Source organism: Equus przewalskii, unplaced genomic scaffold, assembly GCF_037783145.1.
Source record: "Equus przewalskii isolate Varuska unplaced genomic scaffold, EquPr2 ChrUn-13, whole genome shotgun sequence".
Taxonomy (NCBI): domain Eukaryota; kingdom Metazoa; phylum Chordata; class Mammalia; order Perissodactyla; family Equidae; genus Equus; species Equus przewalskii.
Window position 1 is genome coordinate 738119 of NW_027228750.1, and position 14660 is coordinate 752778.

Consider the following 14660-nt stretch of genomic DNA (forward strand, 5'->3'; position numbering starts at 1 on the left):
AGAAAGGAGGACATGACAGGAGGCAGCTTGTTAGAGTGAAAAGACCCCTGGACTGAGCAGGAGTTTCTCAGGCTCTTGCCTGAGCACTGGCTTTACAAAGAGCAGGCTAAGAGTTATTGATTTTTACTTCTTCCATAGCTGTCTCTTCATCTTTAAAATGGTTCAAATTATCTATTCACGGTAGCTGTCCTGATCAAATGTGGGAATGTTTACAAATGCACCTCAGAAAAATGAACGCCCCTCACCACGTGGGGTTGGATGAGGTGCCTGATGCAGTAGAACTTGGTGCTGGGAAGGTTGGTTTATACTGAAACGTTTTCCATATGGAGAATTTCCCCTGATAACACAAGAAGCCATCTCGGAGGTGCCCAGGAAGGCCTTGGATGTCTGGAAGGACTTGCCACAGGGTTGTCTGCACTCTCGTTAGAGAAAGGAGGAGATTCTGTATGAGAGCTGTGGCAGGACAGAGTCACTGAGCCTAGGAAGCAGCCTTGTGGCAAGGAGGAGGCGACAGAGGGAGAAGTCCAGAGGGCAGCCGGGATAGTATATGGCGATCTGTGGAACTAAAGAAATTTTTAACTTTTTGGCCAATTATAGGCAAAGCATGCCATGATGGTGAGCCACCAGATCAAAGACCTTTATGTGACGGCTCATCAAACCAAGCCAAGCGATTTCTTTAAAGACAAACTATGAGACCTTTCAGTACAATTCTCTCAGTGTCCTGAAATTGTCCCTGGTATTCCTGTCTCCCTGCCAGACAGGCCCCTGTGTTTGCAATGGGTGAGGTGGAACTGCTTAGTGTCTGACTACGCATTTCTGAATTTTTTTTGCAGAAAATCAGGAAGACGAGGAGGATGAGGAAGAGAAAGAACCACTGTCCAAAATGAATGATCAGGGGAGGATAAAGGACAGGTAAAGAATGGGAAGGGTCCTAGAAAGAACAAAGAGGGCCAAGGTGACCACATTCATGATGTGATGGTCACCCAAACCTGCAGATTGCACTCCTGTCATTCTCTCAACCAACAACGACATAGCCCTCTTAAGGGGGTTGTGCAGTCTCTTTCTGGTAGTTGTGGAGTTAGTCTGAACCAAGGTAAACTAACTACTCTCATGGATTTCCTGTACTCACAGACACCACGTGTCCTCTCATGGATGGTTGGTTAAAAGGCAGGGTGAGATTCGTATCTGCTTTCTGCAGAGTTCATCTTAGGTCGTTGGCAGGTATTTCACAGCAAGGAAGGTAACTAGACCCCAAAAAAATCGCATTATGTCAAATATTGAGAGAAGGTGGCCTAGAAGGTACAAGAACGCTGGAGTCTGCAATCCCTCAGGAGCTGGTATTGCCTGGCCACTGATGTAACTTTCAAAAATATTTATGCATTTACCAAACATGTCCCAAAATTCTGTTTTGAAGGCAAATGGTGGATGTTCTCATAGAAACCTCTGTGGAGGTCCTAGGAACCTTTGATTCAATTCCAATTATAAATTTTCCCTTCTAACCCACCACAGGGAGTTTGATTTTCTAATTTGAGTTCAGGCACGAGAGCTGACCCAGTTACACCTAAAGACACGGGAAGGAAGAGAGCTATCCGTCCTGCTTAATCAGAACCTCAAGGACCTCCTCGCCCGCAGTGACCTTAACAACCTCCAGGGGCAGGTCTTCCAAGAGCAATTGGCTGAGGGATGCAGGCAGTCCCAGGCCCTTGTCAGCAAGCTCAGCCCAGGTAAGGCGGCCACAGGCCCTGATTGTGCTGAGCCCTCCAAGGTCCCTGGCTCACAAGAGCCTCCACTTCTCCCCTCATAATGTTTTTGCCATCTGTCCTGGTTTCCACATCACACTTGGGGTCATGACAGGACCAGGAGCGGCTGGGTGGGAGGACAGAGAGGAGAAATGTACAGGGTGGAGGTCATAGTGCTCCACGTGCCTGCTTCCTCCATGATGGGCCATGGCCCTTGGGACAGGGGGCAGCCTCCACCCAGTATTAGAGCACAGAAACGCAGACGTGACAGGAGGTGGCTAGTTAGAGTGAAAAGGGCCCTGAGCTAAGCGTGGACATTCCCAGGCTGAGTTCTGTCTTTCCTAGCAGTGGGCGAGGGATGGATGTATCCTTCCTGGATTTCAGTTTCTTCATCTCTAATGTGATTAACACATGTGTTGCGTGGTAGCTGTAGCATTCCAATAGGGAATGTCTATGAGTGTACTTTCACAATGCTAGAGTCACTCACTGGGGTTGATTTCAGTCCTGGGTATGGTAGATCTGGTAGTGGGATGTGGGTTTACTCTAGAATACTTAGCACTTAACATGGAGAGAATTTTCCTGGTGAACAGTAGACGCAGATGTGGAAGTCCCCACAAAGGACCAAGTCATGTGAGACTCGTGGGACAGAATTGTTTTTCCTCTCCTGAGAGAAAGGAGGAGGTTCTCTGTGAAAGGCATGATGAGACACAGAGTCACTGAGCTTGGGAACCAGCCTTGTGGCAGGAGGGAGGAGAGAGTGGGAGGAGCCCCTAGGAAAGCTGGAGAAGCATCTCTTGATCTGGGTAACAAAATCAATTTTTAACTCCTTGCCCAATTCAACCCAGAGCATGCCATTCTGGGATCCATCAGATCAGGGCCACTTTGCCTGATCGATCAGAATACCACTGCAGCCCATTTCTTTACAGACAAAACATGACACCTTTCTGAACTCATGTAGAGATAATTCGTGTCTCCATGCCCAGAGAGGCACCTGCATTTGTAATGGGTGAAGTGGAACTAGCTAATGTCTAAATGGACTTTTCTCAATTTCTTTGCAGAAAACCATGAAGATGAGGCTGAAGAACAACTGGGATCACTGACCCCCAGGTAACAATGAAGGATCAGAGGAGAGTAATGTACAAGTCAAATGCAGAGAGGGTTCTGGAAAGAACAGACGCAGAGGTCAAAAGTAGCTACTTTCCTGATGCAAGGAGGCACAAAACTGGCTGATTGTGCTGGTCTCCTCCACTCCCCCAGTCTGGATCATCCATGTTCTTTGTAGCATGTGGAGTCTGTCTCACTCACAGTGAGGTAACCAGTCCTAGATACGTCCTGCCCCTTCAGAGATGCCTTCTTCTCCTCCAGAGGGTCAAAACCCAGAGTAAGATCCATACCTGCTCTCTGCATGTGGGCCTGAGCTTGTTGGCAGGTGTTTCATGACAAGGAAAGTAACCAGGCAAAATAAAAACTCATATTTTGTCTCAACCTTTAGAGGAGGAGGCCTAGAAGTTACAAGATCTCTTAGAGTCTCCAGTGTCTCAGGAGCATGTTTTTACTGGGTCACTGTGTGTAAAATGCAAAAGGAAAGAAGAAAAAATGTGGTCCACCAAAAATGAGCAGATTTCTACTTGGAAGGCCTTTTGGGGATATTCTCACAGAAATCTCTCTCAAACTCCTTATCATCTCTCATTACCCCATTTCCATTCTGAGGATTTCTCTTCTCTCCCGCCTTAGGAAATACCATTTCCTAATTCATGATCATGCAGGAAAGCTGACCCAGATACGCCAGACATCACGGGAAGGAAGAGAGGTCTCTGTCCTCCTCCATCAGCACCTCAGGGACCTCCTCATCCACAGTGACCTTGGCAGCGACTGGGGACAGGGCTTCCGAGAACAACTGGCTGAGGGACGCAGGCTGGCAGAGCACCTTGTCTGCAAGCTTAGCCCAGGTAAGGGGGCCCCACAGGCCCTGATTGCACTGAGCCCCTCCAAGGCCCCTGGCTCACAAGAGCCTCCGCATCTCCCCTCGTAATGCTTTTGCCAGCTGTCCTGGTGTCCGCATCGCACTTGGAGCCGTGACAGGACCACGACTGGCTGGGTGGGAGGAGAGGGGAGAAATGCACAGGGGGACGTCATAGTGCTCCAAGAGTCTGCTTCCTCCCTGAGGGATCGTGCCCTTTGAGGCAGGAGGCAGCCTCCACCTGTTGTCACACTGCAGAAAGGAGGACGTGACAGGAGGCAGCTTGTTAGAGTGAAAGAGTCCTGGACTGAGCGTGAGCTCCTCAGGCTCTTGCCTGAGCTCTAGCTTTTATAACTACAGGCGAGTGATTGATTTCTCCTTCCTGGATTCCTGTTTCCTCATCTGTAAAATGGGTCAAAAGATGTCTTGCATGGTATCTGTAACTATTAAAGGAGGGAATACTCACAAATGTACTTCAGAAAAGTATCATACCCCTAACCATTTGGGGTTTATTTAGTTAAAATCGTAACATCTGGGGGCAGATAGGTTGATTTGTAATAGAACACTTTCCACAAAGAAAATTTTCCCCTCTTACATTGTAAAAGACAATTTGGAGGACCCTGTGAAGTCCCGGGACGTATGGAGGGGTGAGTCATGGGGTTTTTTATCCTCCTTTTAGAGAAAGGAGTAGGGTCTATGTGGGAGTTCTGAGTGGACATAGAGTTACTGAGACTGGGAACCAGCTTTGTGGAAGGAGTGAGGATAGAACTAGAGAATTCCAGAGGGAAACTGGAAAAGTACCCGCTGATCTGGAGACAAAAGATATTTGATCTTTTCCCAGTGAAACTCAGAGCATGCCATGATGGGGGTCCAGCAGATCAAGGACATTTTGCCTGATGGGTCAGTACACCCTCCCAGGCCATTCCTTCAAAGTCAAACATGGGGCTGTCAGCACAATTCTCTCAGTGTGTCCTGACCTCATACACAGGTCATTGCTGTCCATGCCCAGGCAGGCCTTTGTGTCTGTAACGGGTGAAGGGGCACTATTTCATCTCCGTCTGGACATTTCTGAATTTTGTTTGCAGAAAATCTGGAAGACGATGAAGATGAGGAAGAACAAGAATCACTGACCCCCAGGTAACAGTGAATGAGGAGGGCTAATAAGCAAGGGTAAAGTGTGGGGAGAGTACCTGAAAGAGAGACCCTGAGGGCCAAATAGCCCCAGGTTTCACATGCAAGGGGGAACCAACACTGCCCCTTGTGTGATTTCAGTCACTCAAGCAAGGATGGCAAAGCCCTTTGAACGAGGTTGTCTGTTGTCTTCGTGGTACTTGTGGCCTCAGTCTGACAAGGGGAACTAAGCAGTCTCAGGGATTTCCTGCCCTTAAAGAAATCCCTTGTTCTCTCTTGGAAGGCTAAAACAAGGATGAGGTGCATGTCTGCTTTCCCAACTGTTGGCCTTAGGTCCTTGATAGGTATAGCATAGCCAAAAAAGGGACTAGACAAAAATAATAAGAAAAAAAACCATAGCAAGTCACAATCTTGACAGAAAATGGCCTAGAAGGCACAAGATCTCTGGGAGTCCACAATGCCTCTGGAGCCTGCATTCACTGGGCTGCCATATGTAAATTCAACACAGTGTATTCACAAACTGGAAGCCATTGTATTGGTTCTCCAAGTGCGATGAGTCTGCCTTACAGGGAGAGTGCAGGCCCCATCATCACCTCACTGTCTGTCCAGTGCACTGAGCACGTTCTGCTCACTCTCTTTTTTTCTCTCTCCCTCTCTCCTGTTCCAGGACAGCCAGGCTTTGCCCCAGTCCCTTGGACCCTACCCTTCAATCAGAACCAGCTGGGATACTGTGGTGTCTAATCCCTCTTGATTTCTTCTTTTCTCTTCCCTCTCTCCCCAGTCTGGAGAGGGAGCTGCAGGAGGTGAATGTGAATGAAATCCTTCAAGATCCATCAGTGAACACAGTTTGACTCCTTCCAGTCCTTGTGATCTGTCTGCCTCCGGGGAGCCCCTCAGAAGCACTGCCTTTCCATGTGATGAGCCTCAAGTCAGCTTGGCTCTGGAGGCAGCCAGTGAGTACTCCCATTATAAAGCAGATAAATCCAAGTGGTCTCCCAGTTAGCCTCCATATTTTTTGTGCTCACCACAGCTGGCCAGGTAGAGAGATATCATTTCTGCAGGCTCTTGGACAGAGTTTTAAGTACAGATTTCAGGAGGGCCTGGGAGCTGTGCTGTCACCCTAGTCCCTAGCTATGTCCCTCTCAGCCTGTCCCTCAGTGGCATCTGCAAGCCATTGTTCCCCAGGTGGGAGAGAGAAGGGATCATAACCACCTCACAGCCACCACTACAGCAGGGGCACAGTAGGTATTTGTCAGACCTCTTTCTTTAAGATGACGCATCTCATCTCCAGCAGTGTTCTTGCTAATTGCTCTTCCTAAGCAGTGTCTCCCACTCTTCTCTGGCCATCCACATGTGCCAACAGTTTTGCTCAATTATTCTGGAGGTCTGTTCTCATGATTTCGGGTTCAAAGATGATTCTCCACTTCCTCTGGAGTGACTACCTCCCTCTGAAGATTTAAAAATGAGATCCTTGACGCCACATCCTGCCTGAGCCCATTAGTTTCAGTGAAGCCAAAGCTCTGGCTCTGGTTTCCCCTCCTCCATGAATGGCCATGGTTTTCATCCTATGTGCAGGCCCAGTGACTTCTTCCATGTGTGGGTTAGAGCTTCAAGCATGAGTCACGTCTCAGTGTTCTACTATCATGTAAATGTCAACAACCAGTGTGTCTGATAGGACCCTCGCCTAATTTGTGAGCAAAGCAGAACATGAGGCCAGAAGACTGAAGGACTACAAAGGCGGGGAAGGAGTTTGCCAGAGTAGAGTTGGAACGTGATGAGAACAGGACTTCTGGGTGATTAGATTGTTGAGACGTTTGATCGTGTGGAGATGACAGGATCAGAGAAGCAGAAGGAGATTGATGAATCCAGACATCAATGATGATGAGTCTCATAGAGTATGTTGTCAGGATCTACATGGCAACACCATCCCAAGTGATATTTTTAAGAAACAGTTCAACTTTGGCGGCAATGAGGATGTGTAGAGAGGAGAAGATAGGGGAATGCACAGTGGTGTGGAGTAGGCCCAGGGGGTCATGACCCTGCCTTAGCCTGACCTGGACTGGTCTGAGGCTATTTGAGGTCTTTGGTTAGCCCTCTTTCTGAGAATATGTTTTTATTTCACAGAAGAAATATAAACATGTTTGATTAGGGACTGCTGCCCAGACCCCAAGGAGGAGTGTGTCATATAAGGATTGTGTACCATATTACGTCCCAGAAGAACCATACAAAGTCTGATTCTGTAGCAGTCCTGGCCCCTAAGTTTCCAATAAGGGACTCAGACCCCTACCACATTACTTACAGCTGCTAGTACATCCCTCCATGTGGCAATAGAATATATAAGTGTGGGTGATAGAGGGGCAGTAAAATGTTACAGACAGGGAAGGTCAAAAGGCTCCAAAACTTTGCAAATATTCCATAACTTGGTCCTTGGTCTACAGTTTCCCAACTCCCTTTCTACTGGAATCTGAAGCCTTGGGACCATACTTCTTCTCCTCTTCTTTTATTCTTCTGGGTAGACATCAGCAGCCCTTTCTCTCCCATCTCTTGAGCCCTCTCTAGAACGGTCTCTGTAGGCTCCTGGACTAAGGTTACTAGTAACAGAGTAATAGGCATGACCTCGTCTGCCCATGCAAAGCCCTCTGGACTCCAGTGGGTGATTGGCCACTTCAGGGACACTGTAGTCTGGGCACCTGCCATCTCAGCCTCCCCGGGCACACACATCATGGCGACATCTCCTTCATATACATGAAGTCTGCGTTTGTTTCCTGGGTCACTGGGTGGTCTCACTGACAAGCAGGGGCTTCTGAAATGAGTGGTCTGGGAGAGCTTAGCAAAGGGAAACTCGGATTGGTCCTACTGAAACCACTTCTTGTTTCAGCTCCTCCCTGGGAGGCTTGTCAGCAGGTGCCTCTGAGGGGAAACTTGAGTTTCCAAAGGTTAGAGATGCAAACTTCACAAGCACAGCTGGAGCCAAGCAGCAGGTGAGAAATTATCTGCAGCTGGACCTGGACCAGTTTCATTGCGGGGATGGCAAAGCCCTGCTTGGCCTTTCCTCCACCATCTAGAGCTTTGCAGCCAACACTGCTTCTAGAAGTGCCACTCTTCCAAGGTGAGGAAGAAAAGAGAAATAGGGAGCTCTAGTCCATGTGTTGGGCATCACAGGGCTGTGGGGAGGCGGCAATGGGGCCTCTCCTGTGCTCACTTCAGGTCAGGTTGAAACCCATGATGCTCTGATAGAGCGAGGTGGTGAGAGCCTGGGCTTTAGGATGAGCCCTGCCCCAGGTCCCGGGTTTGCATCTTACTGGCTGTTCACCTTGGCCAGGTTGTTTACCCTCTTAGGAATTTACATCTCAATTCCCTCATCTGAAACCCCTGAGAATTATGTCTGCATTCCATGTTTCTTGGGAGTATTAAGGACATAATTTCCACAGTGTCTGATTCAATAAAAATTGCTTGATAACAACTATGAGTATACATATCTAACCCCATATCTTCCTGGTGCTTTAACACTTACAAAATGATTCCACGTGCATTGTTCCGTCTGACAAAGAGCAGTCTTGATGGTCTCCCCTCTCTCTGGACCCCATCTCCCCTTGCTCTCAGAAAGGCACGTTTGCCCATTTCCCCCTCTCCTTTCACGATCCATCATCAGGCCAATTTCTCCCCCATTAGGTGCCCTCAGTAACACTGTATTCGGCACGTTCAGTCCCAAAGGAAACACTGGTGCATAGCTCAGTCTCCTGCTTATTCTTCAGTTTTTTTCCTGTTTTTAAAATGAAGGGCCACCTTCATCCGTAAAGTGCACAAATCGTCTCTTTTATGGTACTCCATTTAATTCATCATCTCTACTCATCTCCAAGACCATGTCCTCAGTTTTCTTCTCATCAGGATCCACTGATGCTGAGGTTTGCTTAAAACTGAGCTTCCAAACCCTGACATCAATTTCCTCTGGGTCTTGTTCCTCCTCACCCTCCACCGCTCTCAGCATCTCCTCCTGGGCCCTGGAGCTGCCTGGTGCTCATCCTTCAGGTGATGGTGTCATCTGAGGAAGGAGGAGAGACCCATGTTCTCAAGTGGAGGTGGGGCAACAAGGAGTGTCCTGTTGCTCATGGACAGGTTCTAGAGAAAGTCTCAGTGAGGGTCAGGGGAGGCGTAGCCCTGACAAGTGCCATCAGATATTGGGCCATTTAGTTGTCTTCTCACCCTCTAGCCTCTCTTTTCCTTCTCCTTGGCTTCCCCAATCCCAGCCAAGACTCAGCCTCACTGGCTCAGTCGCTGTCTTTCCTGCTCACTTTCCACAGGGGCCTGAGCAGGAAACTAGGCTCCACGCCAGGTTTTTTTGGCCAAGGATAGTTTCTTAGTCCGTTCAGGCTGCTATCACAAAAACACCATTAACTCGGTGACTTAACACAACAGAAATTTATTTCTCACGGTTCTGGAGGCTGACACATCCAAAATCACGGCACTGGCACACTTGATGTTTGGTGAGAGCCCCGTTCCTGGTTCACAGAGGCTGTCTTCTCGCTCCGTCCTCACGTGCTGGAAGGGATAAGGGAGCTCTTGGGGTCTCATTTATGAGGGCACTAATCCCATTCATGAGGAGCCTGCCGCCCAAAGGCTCCACCTCCAAACACCATCACACTGGGGATCTGGTTTCCACAGAGGAATTTGGGGGAACGCAAGTGATCCTTCTCTGGAGATACCGTTAATGCTCTTTGTGTTATCCTCACCCGCCTCCTCCTGGTGTTCCACGGGTCATCTGTTTCTCACCACAGCTTTTCTCCTTCTCGTATTTCTAAATTTTTTCCAATTTCAACTGACCAGAATAGTGATTAGAATGTTATATTTAACGTCTCTAAGTCCCTTTATATTCATTTGTTCAATTAGATAAATGGATACATATACATATATGTATTTATACGTTTGTCATACATTATGTGTATTTTGTGTGTACATTATATATAGGTACATACGTGAAATACATGTATGTGCAAGTTTTGTAAACTCCCCTGCTTTCACCTTCTGCCGTTCTGTTTTTTTCTCTCCTAAGTTTTCCCGTCCACTGTGGTTTTGCCTGATCTCTACAGTCTCTTCCCTCCCAATACAACAACCTCTGTCCATGTGATTTCCTTGCCTTTGTCTTCTCTACTGAGACACTGTCTTTATCAATACTATTTTTCTTGATATTTCTTGGCAATTGGGAGTGTGTTTGCCTCCTGATAATCTCATCATCACTGAGTACTGTAAGAAAGATCGACAAAAAAGAAAATATCAAAGTGTCTGCATTGGCTTCACCTCACCCCCACGGATTTTCAGATGGCCGTTGTTGTTCGAGCCACTTTCCTTATTCGATGTCCCTCTTGGGTGGGAAGTAAGTCACAGTAAGACTATGAAAAACTGTGGATCCTGTTGGCTGTGGTTTTCTTTTCAGAGCTGGGTTTGGATGCATCCCTCAGGATGAAGACCCCTCCCACGCTGAAGGGTGATGCTCTTGAGTGTTCGGATGCCAGCAAGCAGGGGTGTCAAGTCGTTGGCCACATTAATGCTTCAATTGCCATTCAACAGAGGATTCTCGAAAGAAAACTGTGGCTCAGCAAGTGGAGACTACCATGCAGATTCCCTGGCCTTCAAGCTTAGAGTCCAGAGGTGATCCCATCTGGGGCTCTCAGAGGCACGAATTCCTCAGTGCTCTCTGTCTAAGCTTATAGCTCAGTCTCCCGCTCTTTTTTCTCTCCCTTGTTTGTTCAGTTCAACAGCTGGTGCTACCTCTGTCTGGTCTCACCTCTGTCCTTCATGGGGGCTGCCACTGTGCCAGGCCCTTCCTTCTCCATCTCCTGTTTGCACTCTGACCTCTGCTGTGTTTCCACTGCCGCTGTCCTGATACTCCCTCTCACCTTTCCTCTTAGCCAAGGGGAAGCCCGGCCCCATGGTGGTCCTCATCACAAGAGCATCTTTTAGCCTCTGAACACATCGTACTTCATCTGAAATCAGACAGTTTCTTGGCTTCTTTGCCTTCCCTTCCCTGCTTCCCCCACTCCACTGCCTCTTTCTTCTGGGAGCATTGTCCTAACGGACCACTTGCACATGGATCCTCCTCCTGGGTCTTTTAGGGAACCCGACCTAGGACAACCCTTAACCCTGGACTTCTCCATGTGAATAAGAAGTGTTAAAACTGAGGAGAAAGAGCCCTAATTAAAAAAGCTAAATGGGAACCTGGGTCACAGGTGGGAGTGCTGGACTGGCCTGGAGTCAGGTTTCTTCTCAGCCCCAGGTGTGCAGGCCCAGGCTGGTCTGCATGGGACCTCCAGGGAATGCGTGTCCCCACCTCAGGGCCTCCTTGGAGCTGGCGTTAGTACTGCCATGTAATAAACACCTAGTGAAATTTTATTTAAAATGAATGCCTTGACTTCATACTTCAAGATTCTCATTTAAATGGTCTGGGGTGGGGTTGGGGCTTCAGTATTGTTATAAAGCTCCCAAGTGATTCTCATATGCCGCTAGAGATGAGAAGAAGCATTTGTCTCCTACGATCTCAGGTTCAGCATATAAATATCCCAAACATTTCACCACTTCATTGTAATGACTGAATATCCATCATTGATGGAATTTGTATTCCTCTCTCAATGGTACTATCTGTATAACATACCAAAAAATCGAGAAGAAAAAGAGGTAGATAAATGGATTAGACTTATAACCTCTCTACTTGGAGGAGAGTTTCTGAAACTTTTTTGAATATAAGATAAAATAAGAAATAAACATTATATTAAAATTCAGTTTACAGAAAAAAATACCTCCCCATTATAAATAAGCAGAATTTAGAATTTTCCTTAATTTTGGAGTTTTGTGGGGGTTTTGTGTGGGTGTGTGGTGAGGAAGATTGGCCCCGAACTAACATCTGTTGCCAATCTTTCTCTTTTTGCTTGAGGAAGATTTCTCTGAGCTAACATGTGTGCCAGTCTTCCTCTATTTTGTAAGTGGGACACCGTCACAGCATAGCTTGATGAGTAGTGTGTAGGTCTACACCCAGGATATGAACCCACGGAACCCGGGCCACCTAAGCAGAGCCTGCGAAGTTAACCACTACGCCACCACACCATCCCTTTCTTTAAGATTTTTATCGTAAAACTTGAAGTTCACATTCCATCAAATTTTTTTCAAGTCTAATGGGACTACAGTTGGAAAATTTTAGTTTTGATCAATTTTCCTCATTAAGTAAAATCCCCAAAGAGAACAATTATGTTCATTCCCCTAAAGAGAATGTAATAGTAAATAAACTGAACATTAGGAAAAAGAGTGTAGGTTTATGCTTCTTTATGTCATTCTTTAAACTGGCATAAATCCTAAAAAGGAATCTTTCCCGAGGGAGTGCTTTGGGAGAATCAAAGGGAGGATGGGAGACAATCTAGTCAAACCAGTTGCCTTATGCATCCCCTTCAGAGACTTTCTGGTCTAGATGTTGAGAATATTCCTAGCAATGCCCTAAGGTGTATCCTGGTGTGGAATCAACACAGGAATGAAGGAAAATGGGTGGGACCATGGTTGTACTCCCTGCTGTCTTTTGCTAATTCCATTGTGAGTTTCCCCTTGTGGGGTTCTTCCTCAGTCCCTCTGGAGAATATTTCTCTGTAAAGCCTTACTCTTGCCCAGCCAAGGTGACCCAACAGTATCTACTTCCTGTCGACACCTCCGGACTGGAGCCTTTCCTCTCACCTTCCCCGAAATGTACACAAAGGGAAAGGCCTGGTTTCTAGCCCCAGGGTTGTCGATAACAGATCACGTGGCTTTACTTAGGCCTTAACCCCTTGGCACCCCAACTCCTCATCTATAAAAGGTGGAACTGGATTTGGATATATTCTGAGGTCCCTTGTAGGCTCTCACATTCCGGACCTCTTCCCATCGCCTGCCCTTCCTCCTCAGAGTACTGGGACAGAGAGAGAAAGAGGGCGTGCCTCTCTGCCAAGGGTCCTCTCCTTCTAACAGCAGTCTGTTTCTGTATGTGTGTGATGGATGCCGAGCACATCCCTCCCTGGGAGGTGTGAGACAACCATCCCCTTGCTCCAGACGAAGGGGATTCAGGAGTGAAGTGGCTGCTGAGGACAGGGTGGTGGGGATCTGGCTAAGGCTCTGCAGCAGCTCTGAGCTCGGATGTCATCAGCTCCTGGTGGGCGAGGACAGGGGTCCCTGGATCCTGCACCATGGACTGGATGGAAGTTTAGGGAGGTTCTTCTTCTAACTTTGGATCTCACTTTCCCCTTCAGCCAGCCTGCGGCTCCCCCTTCAGCTCCTCTTCCCAGTAGGAGCTCAGCTTGCTCCTGGCCTCTGTCACCATGTAGTCAGCCCTTTAGGCTCAGCTCTCAGCAGGACCTGACAAAGACTCACACTGGATTTCTTTTCTCTCTCTCTCAGATACCAAGTACTTCTGAAACTAAGAAAAGAAGAAACCCCATTATAAAGTCACTTTTCCACTTGACAAAACAAACCTAAAACAGCAAAACAAGTTAAAGACCAGAGGGATCCTTTGCTGAGAATCCACATCACAACCACAAACCACTCTCCAGGATGTTTACTCCAAAAGCCTGCTTCGATGGGAGCAATCCCAGCCCCTCAGCCTCCAGTTGTGGTACATCGCGAAGGAGCCCAATGCCTAGATGCACACACGGTTCTGAGAGACCTTAACCCTCGCTCCTCTCAATTCCCATCCCCTACGAAACCAGAATCAGGAGCAAATGGGAAAAGACAACATGTCGAACCGGACGTTCTTTGCCACCAGCAGGCAGCAGTAACCATGCAGTGTTCTTGTTGAGAATGTGCAGGCTGAATTTCATCATGAGGTCATCAGACAACTGCAGAATGTAGACCATTGAACAAGACAACTGGCCTTTCTTCCAACAGTCAGTGCCACCACAAAGACAATGACCAAGAGGAGAAGAGATATTTTGGGTTTCTAAGGACTGAAAAGATTATGTAATTATATTTCTTTAGTCCTTTTGGACCAAAAATATCTCCTCACCTTTTTGTGGTTGTCTGTGGTGGTGGTGACGTGGCCTTGTTTGCAGGGGACAGGTCAGTTGTCCGGCTCAGTGGTCTACATTCTGAAGTTGTCTGACCATTTCCTCATGATTAAATTCAGACTCACCCTTCTGCCAAGAACACTATACAGTTAGTTTCTGCTGTGAGTGTCCTAGCGCAGCCCCCTGGAGACCAAGGATGTCTAGTTTATCCACCACCGTTACTGTGAGACTAGCATTGGTCACTTTGTTCTGGAGGGCCTACGAGATCAGTTCATTGTAAAGACACATTTTTCTCTTCTATCATTAGTAATTTGATGAGTAGTGGTTTGAGAATGTTTGAATATCCTCTTCTCTAAAGATCTTTCTCTAAAATTTTTACCATCCATTAATGAGTCCTGCTGTGTGTCAGTCATCATATTCCTGTTTGTACACTGGAGATTTTCTAATCTCATATTCCTCTATACTTGTAGTTGTTGGCACAGTGCTGTGGAAAAGAACATTCCCTCCCCCTTTCATACCATTAAAGTTTCTATTGTGACTGTCACTGTGGACTCATGAATTTTTAACATTCATTAGCATAATCCATTATACTCATGATTGATTTCAATGGATATGGATTTAAGTCAATATAAAGATTCTTGTTCCTCGTGTTCATGTTTATATGCTAAAGTTTCCCACATAAACAAAATTTCCTCAATCATCTTTGATTGGGTAGAATTTCTCCTTCAAAGACTTCTCGTGATGGAATCAGGACTCCCTGAATGTTGCATGTTTACTAGTCTTGATGCGTGGACAGCTTGGCTAAATATAAAATACTTG

General features: G+C 47.1%; 2 protein-coding genes across 3 annotated transcripts in view; both read left to right on the forward strand.

Moving 5' to 3' along the window:
• The window catches only part of LOC139081581 (putative NBPF family member NBPF5), a 17177-nt gene extending 16305 nt beyond the window's left edge, over window positions 1-872 (forward strand). The window contains exon 7 of one of the 2 annotated variants that reach the window (XR_011536701.1): window positions 834-872. The gene's annotated coding sequence lies outside the window, so the exon portion shown is untranslated. The remainder of the gene's footprint in view (window positions 1-833) is intronic. The other variant, XR_011536702.1, reaches the window with a different exon arrangement.
• LOC103548375 (NBPF family member NBPF8-like) overlaps window positions 1-14385 on the forward strand; it is an 18427-nt gene extending 4042 nt beyond the window's left edge. The window contains exons 4-10 of the mRNA XM_070607619.1: window positions 1533-1724; window positions 2798-2846; window positions 3474-3688; window positions 4785-4836; window positions 5612-5783; window positions 10262-10476; window positions 13237-14385. Of these exons, the coding sequence (XP_070463720.1) occupies window positions 1533-1724; window positions 2798-2846; window positions 3474-3688; window positions 4785-4836; window positions 5612-5681 (578 nt within the window). The 3' untranslated portion in view covers window positions 5682-5783; window positions 10262-10476; window positions 13237-14385. The remainder of the gene's footprint in view (window positions 1-1532; window positions 1725-2797; window positions 2847-3473; window positions 3689-4784; window positions 4837-5611; window positions 5784-10261; window positions 10477-13236) is intronic.
• The last annotated feature ends 275 nt before the right edge of the window (window positions 14386-14660 follow it).